This window comes from Piliocolobus tephrosceles, chromosome 20, assembly GCF_002776525.5.
Source record: "Piliocolobus tephrosceles isolate RC106 chromosome 20, ASM277652v3, whole genome shotgun sequence".
Classification (NCBI taxonomy): Eukaryota; Metazoa; Chordata; class Mammalia; order Primates; family Cercopithecidae; genus Piliocolobus; species Piliocolobus tephrosceles.
In genome coordinates this window covers 4,659,509-4,673,425 of record NC_045453.1, presented here as the reverse complement: position 1 = coordinate 4,673,425, position 13,917 = coordinate 4,659,509, and the positions used below count along the sequence as shown (strand labels likewise).

Here is a 13,917-nt window from a genome sequence, read left to right as displayed (position 1 = left end):
TCTCCCACCCTTGCTCCTGAAAGAACACCTGAGACCATCAGTGCCCAAACAAGCTGGGTAATAGCACTTGGATGCAACTCTTCACACATTCACACACCTGCAATGTTCTGGGACACCAGGCCCATGCTACATGGGTCTCTTCAGATCTGACAGCCCAGGTTTCTATTTCCTCTTTGACCAATAAAGCTTTTTTTATTTTATTTATTTTTTTTTTTGAGAAGGAGTTTCGCTCTTGTTGCCCAGGCTGGAGTACGGAATGGCACAGTCTCAGTTTACTGCAACCTCCATCTCCCACGTTCAAGCGATTATCCTGCTTCAGCCTCCTGAGTAGCTGGGATTACAGGTGCATGCCACCACACCCAGCTAATTTTTGTATTTTTAGTAGAGACAGGGTTTTACCATGTTGGTCAGGCTGGTCTCGAACTCCTGACCTCAGCCTAGGCCTCCCAAAGTGCTGGGATTACAAGTGTGAGCCACGGTGCCCCGCCCAAAAAAAAGGTGGGGGAAGGGCATTTGATGCCATCAGACCAGGTTCAGTCTGTTGAAATCGTTGTTTCATGACAAAACCTAGTATTTGCTTAAGCCTTTCCCTTGACCCTCCTGAGTGAAATGTCAGCATTTGTGAAGCTGTTTCAGGAAGCTGACACTTTCAACACATAAGAGCCATGGTTTGGCCTGAGCCCAGACTCTTCTTCATTTACAAGGAGAATAGCAAAATTCATCAGACATTTCCAATGTCAGCAACCTTTACTACAGCATTAGAAAATAGAGTAGGTGTGCAAGAAGATAGGGAAACAAGTAAAAAGCATGTTTTTGTCCCCAGGCTTTTTTGTAGCAACTACACTGGCTTCAGCTGGATAACAAATTGTCCTGGAATTCTTGGCTTTGGAGCAAACATGTCAGCTCCCTGGTTACGCCTTCGTCATTGCCTAAAGTACCACACACTTTAACCTTCCTGCTCTTTCCATAGGCCTGGGTTTGTCCTGTATCCAGGAAACTTTATATGTTGTCTAAACTGAGCATCCCAGCAGGCTACAAGGCAGATCGCAGCTCAGGATTCAGAATGTTGACCAATTCCTACCTGGATCCACACCACCAAGCTGTAACTCAGCCTGCCTGTGCAGAAATAGGAGACCAGCCACGTGGCTAACAGCTTTTTTAACTGCTACTCTCAGCAATGAGGAACTTCCCCAGCAGACAAGATTCAGTAAGACGGCCTTCATCAAGAGAACTGAAAAGGAAGCAATATCAAGATTGATTCAACAGGATACACAGGTTCAACCAAACACTCAAGACAATACGCAAGCCCCCAAAGCTCAATTAAGCCAGGAGGAGATAAGGACCAGGTGCTGCTGTCTTGCCCTCTAGTCCTTGGGACCTCAGGTCACAAACCCAGGACATCATGCAGAGGTCTGATTGTCGTAAGAGGCTTCATACTTCAGTCAGGAAGGAAGCCAGGACATGTCTGAGGTAGCACCTGAACTACATCTTTTAAATGCACAACACTTATGAAAAAACCGAAGTACAGAGTGTAAAGTATGAAACTATTTGTGTAAAAAAAATAAGAGGAGAAGGGTAGGTAGTATGTATAGGAGGAAACCATCTCTGCAAGGGAACTTAAGAAGCTGGCAGCACTATCTCTGGGGAGGGGAGCTGAGCAGTTGGGAGGAAAAGGTAGGAGAATACTTCATGTTTGTATGTTTTCAATTCAGAACTAGGTGAATGTATAACCTTTTAAAGAACAAATTAAAATTTTAAAAAATGCAGAATGCTACTATCTTATTTATTTAAAAAATGCTCTATAAATGTGTGTGCTCATAGAAAACGTTCTGGAAGAATCCTGTTGTGAACCATGGGTTATATTGGGACATGGGAGTAGGAGAAGGAAGGAGACTTTCATGTTTTATTTCACACAGTTAGTAGCATTTTACTTGTTTCCAAAAGGCAGTACTACTTTTGCAAATTTTACTTTAAAAAAAAAAAAAAAAAAAAAAAAACCTTTACAAACTGCAACCTCACTTTCAAAAACAATCCCTAAACTCCCACAGCACTCTGTCTCACATTACTGAATCACATCCCATCTTGTGTTACGATTATTCATGTCCAGGTCTCATCTCTGTTAAATGCTGGAGCAACTGCAACCACGGTCTGTCTACCATGCTGGTTCCACTTCCCAGGGACAAGACTCTACAGAAAAGACCTGGTAAGGAATAAAACAATCAAAATGGTAACCAAGCAATTACACAGGATAAAACAATCAACCAAAGTTAAGAGTGAGCAGTAATCTTATACATCTATTAATTAGTATAAGAATTATCGCCGGGTACGACGGCTCATGCCTGTAAGCACTGCACTTTGAGAGGCCGAGGCACGCAGATCACCTGACATCAGGAGTTCAAGACCAGCCTGACCAACATGAAGAAACCCCGTCTCTACTAAAAACATGCCTATAATCCCAGCTACTTGGGAGGCTGAGGCAGGAGAATCGTTTGAACCTGGGAGGCAGAGGTTGTGGTGAGCCGAGATCACGCCACTGCACTCCAGCCTGGGTGACAGAGCGAAATCTCCAAAAAAAAAAAAAAAAAAAAAAATAGTAGCAGCCAAATTCTTAAAATTCAGTAAATTCGTATCTCAGGACATGTTCTTTATTTAGGAAAATTCCTGAGTGACCTATGAGTGTAGAAAGATGATGCTCCTATTAGCACATGGCCTGAAGGGATTAAAAAAGTAATTTTTCTGTAAAATGCAAGCAGAAAGTTTGAGTTTCTGGGAAAAATGGGAGTGTGCTAGAAAAATGAAGGTGATGTGACGTGGTCCAGAATAAGAGGGCTCAGTACTAGGTAAGAGACCATGTGGTAGAGAAACAGATTGTCCCTGGGAAACAGAAATTCTGAGAAGCAAGAGGCACTGAATGTTGACGTCTCAATGTTAAGATACTTTCTCTAAAGTAATGTAACTCCTCTTTGTGGCCTCTAACAGACTGTCACTTATTACCACTGACATGAGTTTGCACAGGGGATTATCCAGAATGGAGCAAATGGGGCGGAAGGATCCCTCACATCCATAATTCTCAGTAACACTCTCAAAACCCTCAATCTGAGGGCTGGATTTATTCCCCTGCCTGAAACAAGGAACAAAACCAGACAAGATATATGAAAAAAATGATTCCAGATGGAAATACATGATTGACAGTGATAGAGGAGAAATGCTGATACCAGTAGACAGAAAATCTACATAGAACAGACACAGAGATCAAGAGATGAGCAGAAGTGGAAAAAACAAAACAAGAGGTAACCAGAAAAAAAAATGAATGCTGCTGTGAACCCACAAGAAATAAAAGGACTAGGGTAGAACTGGATTTCTCACAGTACGAGGAATGGACCCTGTCTCTGTTTGGGGCTAACACCTGGGTGCCCACCTTTCTTTCACACTCCAAATCCAATCTGTTAGGAAGTCTTGTTAGTTACAACTTTAAAACACATTCAGGACCCAACCACTTCTCTGCCACTGCTACCACCCTAACCCAAGTCACCCTAACCCAAGCTCTCACCTGGACAACAGCAGAGATCCTCCTCACCTTCCCAATTACAATTTCACATGCCCCTGACTCTCAACCCATCTATTCACATAGCATTCAGCACATCTGTCACCTGACACAAGAGCTTAAATTATTTGCTTATTGTCTATCTCTCCTACTAAAATGTGAGCTCCATGAAGGCAAGGTCTTCTTTTTATTTTGTTCATTGCCTTACTCCCAGAGACCAGAACAGTGCCAAGGTATACACAATCATCCCTCAGTATCCGTGGAGAATTGGTTCCAGAACACCCCTTCATTCTCCACTCTTCACACTTCAGTTTATAGGCGTTCAGGAGGACCAGGATCTGCAAATCATACTGTGAGAAACATCATCTTGCTTTGTCAACTAATGCTGGGACTACAGTGACTTGTATATAAGAGATTCATAAATGCTCACTGAATAAAAAAATGAATATAAAATAAGTTTCAGGTCATATTTGGTACCTAGGACTAGCCTGGGCAGAACCCAGATGCTTTTGTATCTCCTAGCACACATGATGAATGATAGAATTGATACTCAAAAATGATGTGAATTCTAAAAGAAAATATATTGTTTAACAGGGACCTAAGCCAATTCTGTGCCAGCCACAAGAAACACAGAGATGGCTATGGCAATTCTTCAAAAACTTACATATCTGTATCTCTATTAATTTGTGAACAAGTTCAAGTAACTCAGACATAGTATAACTTGCTCTACTCAAGATGTATGCAAGAAACATTTGGGAGTCACAAAGAAGGAAGTGAACATCTTTACCTGAAGAGGTCAGAGGGTCAAGGAAAGATTTCTAAAAAAGATTTAACTTAGGCTGGGCACGGTGGCTCACACCTGTAATCCCAGCACTTTGGGAGGCCAAGGTGGGTGGATCACTTGAGGTTAGGAGTTGGAGACCAGCCTAGTCAACATGGTGAAGCCCCGTCTCTACTGAAAATGGAAAGATTAGCCGGACATGTTGGCACACGCCTGAAGGCTGAGGCAGGAGAATTGTTTGAACCTGGGAGGCGGCAGGCTGCAGTGAGCAGAGATCGCACCACTGCACTCCAGCCTGGGAGACAGAGCGAGACTCCATCTCAAAAAAAAAAAAAAAAAAAAAAAAAATTACCTTGAGCTGAGTCTTTAGGGAAGAAGGTACAGGCTGTGCGAAGGCATAACATACATAATTAAGTGGTTACTGAGAGAGAGTTAACAGAATATGGAGATATTCTGACATAAGACAAAAAAAAAACTACAAAGTACTTTCCTTTAAGGACATAGCCTGTGCTTTTAAAAAAAGTTCCTGGACCCACTTCTCAAACTACCCATTTCCCAAAAAAGATGTGACCTCCAAAGGGGCTCAACAGATTTTAAAACATCAAATAACACAATCAGAGAGGGAAAGACAAAACATTTATTCCAGGCCAGGTCTTAAAATGCACACTGTACTGTTCCCTGTTCTTATCAGCACCAATAAGGAGAGAACGTGCCTTAACGGCAGCCCCACCCAGAGCCTGCTGCATGGCTGCTGTGAGGCTCCCCATGAGTCCATGCAGTCTTCTTCCTCACTGGTGCAGTTGGTGAGGTTTTCTACCCTCACAGCAAAGGGATCCTTAACTATAAATTCACTGTATGCAGGGAAGAGGACAGAATCTGATGTATTGATTGTTCCTCATCTAAACCATGACTTAATCCCTATCTTAGGATTTAACTATCTTTATTTTCCGGTTAAAATTAAACAAAAAAAAAAAAAAAGTGGGGGGAGGGGGAGAGTGGTAAGGGACAATAGCAATAGAGATTACACTGTGCTGACACAGAGACTAAATTCTAATCAGAGTGAAGACCCATATAAAGGGCCAGCTGATGGTTTAAAGGAAGTAACTACATGGAGTCTAATCGAGACATACATGAGTTATGTCTCATTAGCCTTAGTAATATAAGAAAACAATTCTCAACAAAACTGGAGTCCACAGTTGTCAAGTATGCTTTCTCAGGCATGGGTAGCTAAAAGTCTGGAGAAATGGGTTCTCTCCATGCCCAGTAACAAAGCAAGACGGTCTCAGGTTTGACATTAAGAGCAGGTCCCATTGTCAGGCGGTGTCCGCAGCTCACAGCTGAGTTCAGCAGTGGAATCGAGTGGAGAAGTTGGGAGATACAGGCACAGTCAGAGGCTGGTCACTTGACTTTATCTCCAGACCCTGGTACTTGCGTATTGGATTTGCCTTATGCACCTGCAAAGTAAGGAAAATAAAGTTAATAAAGTTACCAGTGAGAGGGATGTCAGAGAACTATTCTTATAACTGCTTTTATTTTTTTCTTTTTGAGAAAATGTTGTAGAGTTGTATAGATCCCAGTCACTAGTTTAAGGTGTGGGGAATGGGGCCTGGGGGGCAGCACAGTATGAAGGAAAAGTGCATGTGCTCTGGAGCCCAGTTTCTATTCAGGTCTCCATAGGGTTCCCCAGCTTTCCTTTAGGCCATGCAGTCTCAAGTCCCTCAGCTTTCACTAAAGAATGTCAAACCTATGTCCTGTGTGATCTACTAGGGTATAATAGGGCTGTACTCAAGTATAGCAGAGAAGTTACAAGCTAAGAATTTCCCAGAGTACAGTCTTAAGTTTACAGACTATAAATATTCACCAAAAGCCTGAATCCTGGGGAAAAAAAAAATAAAACACAACATCCATACCAGGAAGGGTGGCCAAAGAAGGCATGGTCCCATCCATCCTTTAGGGTAGTCTAAAATCAATCCTAAATCAAGCCAGATTAGTATAGAGTTAACCAGCGTTGACTGAATCGTGCTTTAGAATGTTGCCATCCACTATGCTGAGAATTGCTGCAAGAAACAGTTCTATAATGGGGACAAACACAAGAGGCAGGTACCAAGTGCTAGAGAAAAATCAAAGTTGAGGCCAGAAAAAAAAAGCTGATTGTATGAGTGTATATAGAGTGGGGATTATACTATTTTCTCATTCACTCAGCAAATGGTAGTCTAGATTTTGCCAAGAGGCTGGTCTCCTGAATAGTGTGTCCGTGGAACCTTCCTATGGGCATAATCACCTATGCCAATAGCTGTTTCAACTGCTAGCCTACCATTTTATTTATTCATTTAAAATAGAGATGGGACCTTGCTATGTTGCCCAAGCTTTTCTTGAACTCCTGGGCTCATGCAATCCTCCCACCTTGGCCTCCCAGAGTGTAAGAATTACAGGTGTAAGCTGCCACACCCAGCCGTAGTATAGCACTTTTAGACAAAACCTCAACAACTTACACATTTCTTTTTTTCTTTTTTTTTGAGACAGTCTCACTCTGTCGCCCCCAAGCTGGACTGCAGTGGCACGACTGTCTTACTGCAACCTCCACCTCCCAGGTTCAAGCAATTCTCCTGCCTCAGCCTCCCGAGGAGCTGGGATTATAGGTGCGCGCCACCACGCCCGGCTAATTTTTGTATTTTTAGTAGAGTCCGAGTTTCGCCACGTTGGCCAGGCTGGTCTCCAACTCCTGACCTCAAGTGATCCATCCACCTGGGCCTCCCAAAGTGCTGGGATTACAGGTGTGAGCCACCATTCCTGGCCTTCTTTCTTTTTAATTGACAGATAACACTGTATATTTTTATTGTGTACTGCTGATGTTTTTAAGTAGACATACATTATGGAATGGTTACTATGTGAGATAATGCATTTGTTAATCAGCAAGATGCTAATTAACATTGTAGTGTGAGCACACAACATCCACTTTCGTTACATTTTTCAAGAATACAATATATCATTAATTACAGTCACCTTGTTATATGATAGCTCTCTTAAAATTTATTCCTCCCATCTAACTGTAACTAAGTAACCTTTTACCAACATCTCCCCATGACCCTTTTTTTTATTTATCATATGAAGTTCCATCTAAAACTCTCTGCTTCCTCATTAACACAGTTAACACAACTTGCTGCCCTCCTAACAGAGTTGTCCTTAATGTGGAGTTCAGGCTTCTTTTTGGACAACCAATATCTAAATAATTATGTTAGTGGAGGACTACCTGGAGCGATGAACACTGTAACTCCGAGGAGTTTGGGCCAAGTATTAAAACAAAAATACAGTTGCCATTTAATTCCCATGTCCTTCCCTACGTATTCTTGTCTAATTACAAAACTCAGTGGTGCTTCTTAACCCCAGAGGAAATTATAAGTTACATAAATAAAATAAACAAATAAATAAAAAACAGTCCTAGGAAAGGCATCACTGTACATGGTTATACCACATGTTGTCCTCCTTACGAAAACTTCTGGAAGAAATTCTGTCTAAAAATTCACTATCAAAGGGATAAATGTATTTTTTGAACAATTGTCTTACGTCTCATGAACACTGTAAGTTTTGTAACTGACAGGTTGGTTCCTAAAAAGGGCCAAAATTACAGCTCCTACGTTAGCTTCATTCACAACTCAACTTCATCACTACCCTCAGTTTGTGCAATTCCCCCTTTCACTCATTGTCTTTGGTACAGCCTTGTGGGCTACCTTAGATCCTGTCTGGAACAAGGTAAGGTACAGGTAAAATAAAACAGAGGCATGTCTGTGTTTGTCAGTGCTCACGCTCCCAGTTACCAGTTCTCTCCGTAGCCTGGCCAGCTCCTCCTTTTTCTGCTCTTCCTCCTGTTGTCTGGCCTCCTCCAACTGCTGGGCTTTCTGGGCTTCTACCTCAGCCATTCTCTTCTCCAGCTCCTGCCGCTCCTTGGCTCTCTTCTCAGTAGCCAGCTGAAAAGGTTCCCGAACTAGAGAACCAGAAAGGCCCTCTAAGTACAGAAACAGAAAAAATATTGGTGCACAAGCAGGACTTGCATAAACCTACACCCCCTGGAACGAGCAAGTGGCACAGACATGCACACTAACAGGAAGACTGTGCTCTAAACAAGCCCCATTGGGAGAAAGGTAGAGCAAACCACATACAAAAAGTTTTAGAATTTTAAGACTTCAAAGGGCCCCTGGAAATCATCTAGTGTAATTGGGAAAAAAGCAAAGAGATAAAGTAACTTGCACAAAACTACATAGTGACTGATTTTGAGGCAGACATAGGAGAAAGATCCCAATATTCTTTTTTTCCCTTTTTGGAAAGATTATTTTGAAAAAGAGATGGGGTCTTGCTATGTTGCCCATGCTGGTCTCAAATCCCTGGGCTCAAGTGATCCTCCCGCAGTGCTGGGACTACAGGCATAAGCCACCACACCCGGTGGAATCCCAACATTCTAGCACACTGCCCAGTGTTTAAGGAATCAAATGTTTTATATCTAAAATTTGCTTCAGGGTGAATTCCAGAAAGCCATACTGGCTCTCCCTCCCTCATTTACTTGTTTCTCTATGGGTGGGGAAAACCTATCATTGTTGTTGAAATGCCAGCTGCTTCTGCCAAGGTTCATGTTAAATGAATCTGCCCCTAACACATCCTGCAACTCAACATAGCTGCTGGGTTCAATAAAGGCAAAAAACTGGGTCTAGGGGAAGAAAAGCTACCATCTGCTAAAGTCAAATGCTTCTAGTTGACACAACATTGTACTGACACACTGAATCCCAGCATCCCACTGGGAAGTCAGACAATTCTGCCCCAATCCCATCAGAGTACATATAATACTACCAGCAACTGATTTCTTCTCTTTTTTGGGAACAAAGGGCTCCTGAGAGATGACGGTGTTTGGACGAGCCTTGAAGCAAGCTGCTTCTTTCTGCTGTCTCAGTTCTTCTTCCAGCTATTAGAGAGAAAGTCGGTCAGATGAGCAATGCCTCAACTTTCTATGACCACTACCTCAATAACTTAAGTTCTAATGTCTGAACTGTTTTTCATCAATAAAAACAGCAGATTTAATATAAACCCTAGTAAAAATCTCTCACACAATTTTTTTTTTTTTTTTTTTTTTTTTTTTTTGAGACGGAGTCTTGCTCTGTCGCCCAGGCTAGAGTGCAGTGGCCGGATCTCAGCTCACCGCAACCTCTGCCTCCTGGGTTCACGCCATTCTCCTGCCTCAGCCTCCCGAGTGGCTGGGACCACAGGCGCCCACCACCTCGCCCGGCTAATTTTTTGTATTTTTAGTAGAGACGGGGTTTCACCGTGTTAGCCAGGAGGGTCTCGATCTCCTGACCTCGTGATCCGCCCGTCTCGGCCTCCCAAAGTGCTGGGATTACAGGCTTGAGCCACCGCGCCCGGCCTCTCTCACACAAATTTTATAATGAACAGATCAGTCTGACAACATTTGAACTCACTGAGAACTAGAAAGTATTTTTAAGATACTTTTAAGATTCCCAAGTTTGCATTTTCGACATTAAAGTTTACTTTTAAATTTAAAAAAAAAAAGATTCCCAACACAAAGAAATGATAAATGTGAGATTCTTGATATGCTAATGACCCTGATCAGATCACTACACATTATATGTATTGAAACATCACTATGTACCCCAAGAATATGTACAACTATTATTTGTCAATTAAAAAAACAAAAAGTTTTAAAGTTACTTTTAAGACCTATCTTAACATCATGAAAATAAACAACTAGACATTTTCTGCCTTCACACATGATTCATTAGGAACTATACAGTATCACCTATAACGTATTCTTCCCACCTCAAAAAAAAAACCTAACCAGAATTGAATCAAGCCTCTAGATCTTACTACTCATTTATAGGAAATACAAGCAACAGAGGAACATGTTAAACAACTGTGTGGGAATGCAATCAGCAAAATCCAGATTGTGGAAAATCTATAGTACAAACAATCCAGTTTATTCAACAAATAAAATGCAAAGAGAGGAGCCTACAGATTGAAAGAAGATTCAGAGATTTAGCAAACAAAGGCACTATGTAGACCTATATATGGATATTGATTTTAACAATTCAACTGTTTAAAAAATAATGAGAAATGTGTAGATATTTGATTACTTTTAATCTTTTTAAATGTGAGAATGTTATTGTGGTTATAAGTCCTTATATTTTAAATATATACACTGAAGTGTTTTTGGATGAAAAGGGATGTTACATAGAATTTGTTTCAAAGTAATCTTATATAGGTAGAAGTATCCAGCATAGGGATAAGTGGGTAGAAGTAGGGATGAAATAAGACTTTTCATGTTTTGATCATTATAGAACCAGGTGATGGGTTCATGAAAATTCATTATACTATTCACTCTACTTTTATATTTCTGAAAAGCTTTTTAAAACAATAGTTTGTGGTGTTATTTGCAGAAAATGCCCTACACAAACATTCTATGTCTTGGTCATTGAGAAGGGGAAATTCACTATTTCCAAGGCAACAGTCCTAAGGTTTCCTAGAGAACCACACCAACAGGGGACCAATGTTCAGTCATGTAAGCCATTACATCTCTTGGGCTTCAGGGGAGTGATTCCTACAAACCAACCATAGCCTAGAGCTCCTTTTGGAAATAGTCCAGGATTAATGATGACATAAAAATCCCAATAAACTTAGAAATTAAGGGAAATTTTTCCAGTCGGGTAGAATTAGATTCCAATTAAATCAGCAAATAACCAATTAATTGTTTTAAATCACCTGTCATTTATAAAGAGCAAATAGCACATCACGCTGAGAAAACAGCATTGTACATTGACAACTATTCTCCCTTACTGTTTCTTACCAGTGCATCAACAGAAAGTAATAAACACAATGAATGAGTCTAATAGATGAAATAGACAAGATCTTAAAGAGACTCTCGATTCCAGAAAAGCCTGTCGGTTCCCACATTCCCCAGGTGATCACTTGGAGCAGGGGTCAGCAAACTCTGGCCTACAGGCCAGATCCAGCTTGCAACCTGTTTTAGGACAGCCCTTGAGCTAAGAATGTTTTTTACATTTTTAAAGAGTTGGCTGGGCACAGTGGCTCACGCTTGTACTCTCAGCACTTTGGGAGGCCAAGGCGGGCAGATCACTTGAGATCAGGAGTTGGAGACCAGCCTGGTCAACATGGCAAAACCCTGTCTCTACTAAAAATACAAAAATTAGCCAGGTGTGGTGGCACACGCCTGTAATCCCAGCTACTTGGGAGGCTGAGGTGGCAGAATCACTTGAACCTGGGAGACGGAGGTTGCAGTGAGCTGAGATCGCACCACTGCACTCCAGCCTGGGTGACAGAACGAGACTGTCTCAAAACAAATAAAAAAAGAGTTGAAAACACGTGGCTGGCACGGTGGCTCACAACTGTAATCCCAGCACTTTGGGAGGCCAAGGCAGGCAGATCACGAGGTCAGGAAATTGAGACCATCCTGGCTAACACGGTGAAACCCTGTCTCTACTAAAAATACAAAAAAATTAGCCAGGCGTGGTGGTGGGTGCCTGTAGTCCCAGCTACTCAGGAGGCTGAGGCAGGAGACTGGCATGAACCCAGGAGGTGGAGCTTGCAGTGAGCCTAGATCGCACCACTGTACTCCAGCCTGGGCAACAGAGCAAGACTCCGTCTCAAAAAACAACAACAAAAATGTGTGCGTACACACACACACATATTACGTGAGAGCCCATATGTAACCTACAAAACCTAAAATATTTCCTATCTGGCCCTTACAGAAATAATGTACTGACCCCTGATTTACAGTGAGAGCCCCTGAAACAATCTAGTATGTCAACCCAGGTGATTTCAGTGTGGTAGGTCTGCCTGTCCAATCAACCAACCAAGCAATTAACATTTCGACTGCTCTCTCCAACCCCTACCTGGTGCTTCCAAGTTTGTGCCTTCAGAGCACCTCTTCTGTCAGTCTCCAAGCAGAACGGTTCAATCTGGGTCACATTCTTTACCTTCTTCTCTGGCAGATTAATGGTGTCAAAATGAGGCAAAGGAAGTGCCTTGAACTTGGGCACCTAACAGAAAAGAAAACATGAGATTTAAGATAAAGACTAGCTGGAAAGCAATAGCTGCTCCAGAATATCTGGATGAATCTGAAAAATACGGAAGGACAATCAGTTTTCAAAGCAGCATGGTCTAGGAGAAAAGAATAATGGGTTCAAAAGGAAATCTAGGCTTTCCTCCTAATATTGCCTATAACCAGCAGTGTGATCAGAGGCGAGTCACTCAACCTCCTTGTGCCAGAAGGATTATTTAAATTACTTGTCCCATTTATATTTTACAGGGTTCTTAGAAAGATCAAAAGTCAGTGATTTTATAGTTAAAAGTAGTATAGAAAAAACTATCTTAGAGGGATCAAAGAACAGTATTATATTACTTGCAGAAATGGAAACACCTACCTCCCCTTTCTGCAGTTCTTTTATTTTCTTCTCCTTCTGTAACTGACGCTCTTTGTCTCGAGAATCAAAGGAGAAAGGGCATATTTCCACAGTTCTTGCCTCTGGGATTTGGGGCTTAAAAGGCACCCCATAATGTGGCACAGGTTGAGCTTTTATCAAGACTGGTTCGTCCTCTTCCTAAGGAAAAAATTGCAGTTTAGAAATAAGACTCCTCACTCTAACTTCCCCGGAATATGGAGTCAAAAGACATTATATTAACATGTGGCATTAATTAAAACAAATCACTCAGCCTCTTAGGTGTCTTAGCTTCCTTTTCTATCCAAGAAGGATGATGACTTAGGCAAGTCATCTACCACCAAGTGCTAACACAATTACTCTTAAAAGATGTAGTTTTCCACAGGAATGTTGTAAAAACTAAATAAGATCTAACATTATGGATAAAATGAACGTCAGAAGATCAGCATATACCTTAGTCTCTTTGACCCAGCCTCTAGACTTCATTAAAACATGTGACTGGGACTTAATGGTTGCCAAACCCAGAATAGGACCACGTTGTTTGGGTTCAAGCTGGTAACACAAGATTACTGCGTATTTTAGTTTCAAATGAACCTATAAAAAGGCTTATGCTTGCAATCTGCTATAAAATTACCCTAACTCCGGATATTTATAGATAAAATGGAGCTGTAACAAGAAACTGGCCTGATCAATGACAGTTTATATATTACAATTCCATAAACCATCACCATGGTCACATTTGCAACTCCTGGGTTAATGGAGATAGGACAAGGTGGATATAATTGCTTAGTATGAATTTTCAAAGTCCCTCACTGAACAGTGACAATCTAAGGCAAAATAAAGTGCAACTTTTGATCCATGTTACAAAGAGCAGCTGATTTTCAGTGCTACAGCAGACAAGCCTCCATTGCTTAACTGCTCCTGTTTCTATAAATTGTAACTAGTTATCACTAAGAGCAGAAAATTCATACCCTTACCAATTACTTTGTTCTTGGAGGAACAAAAAAAATGAACAAATGTTCATATCCATTCTTAAAGACAAGTCCAGAAAAATTGGATGCCTTTGAACTCCATTAAGATTAATAAATGGGCCGGGTGCGGTGGCTCAAGCCTGTAATCCCAGCACTTTGGGAGGC

General features: G+C 41.5%; 1 protein-coding gene across 5 annotated transcripts in view; it reads right to left on the bottom strand.

Annotated features, from left to right (window-relative positions):
• Nucleotides 1-4,944: 4,944 nt before the first annotated feature.
• TPX2 (TPX2 microtubule nucleation factor) overlaps nt 4,945-13,917 on the bottom strand; it is a 64,562-nt gene continuing 55,589 nt past the window's right edge. For 4 of the 5 annotated variants that reach the window (XM_023220389.2, XM_023220386.2, XM_023220388.2 and 1 more), the window contains 5 exons: nt 12,767-12,943; nt 12,236-12,382; nt 9,165-9,276; nt 8,141-8,328; nt 4,945-5,779 (listed from right to left, as the gene is read on the bottom strand). In XM_023220389.2, the coding sequence (XP_023076157.1) occupies nt 5,669-5,779; nt 8,141-8,328; nt 9,165-9,276; nt 12,236-12,382; nt 12,767-12,943 (735 nt within the window). In that variant the 3' untranslated portion in view covers nt 4,945-5,668. The remainder of the gene's footprint in view (nt 5,780-8,140; nt 8,329-9,164; nt 9,277-12,235; nt 12,383-12,766; nt 12,944-13,917) is intronic. The other variant, XM_023220390.2, reaches the window with a different exon arrangement.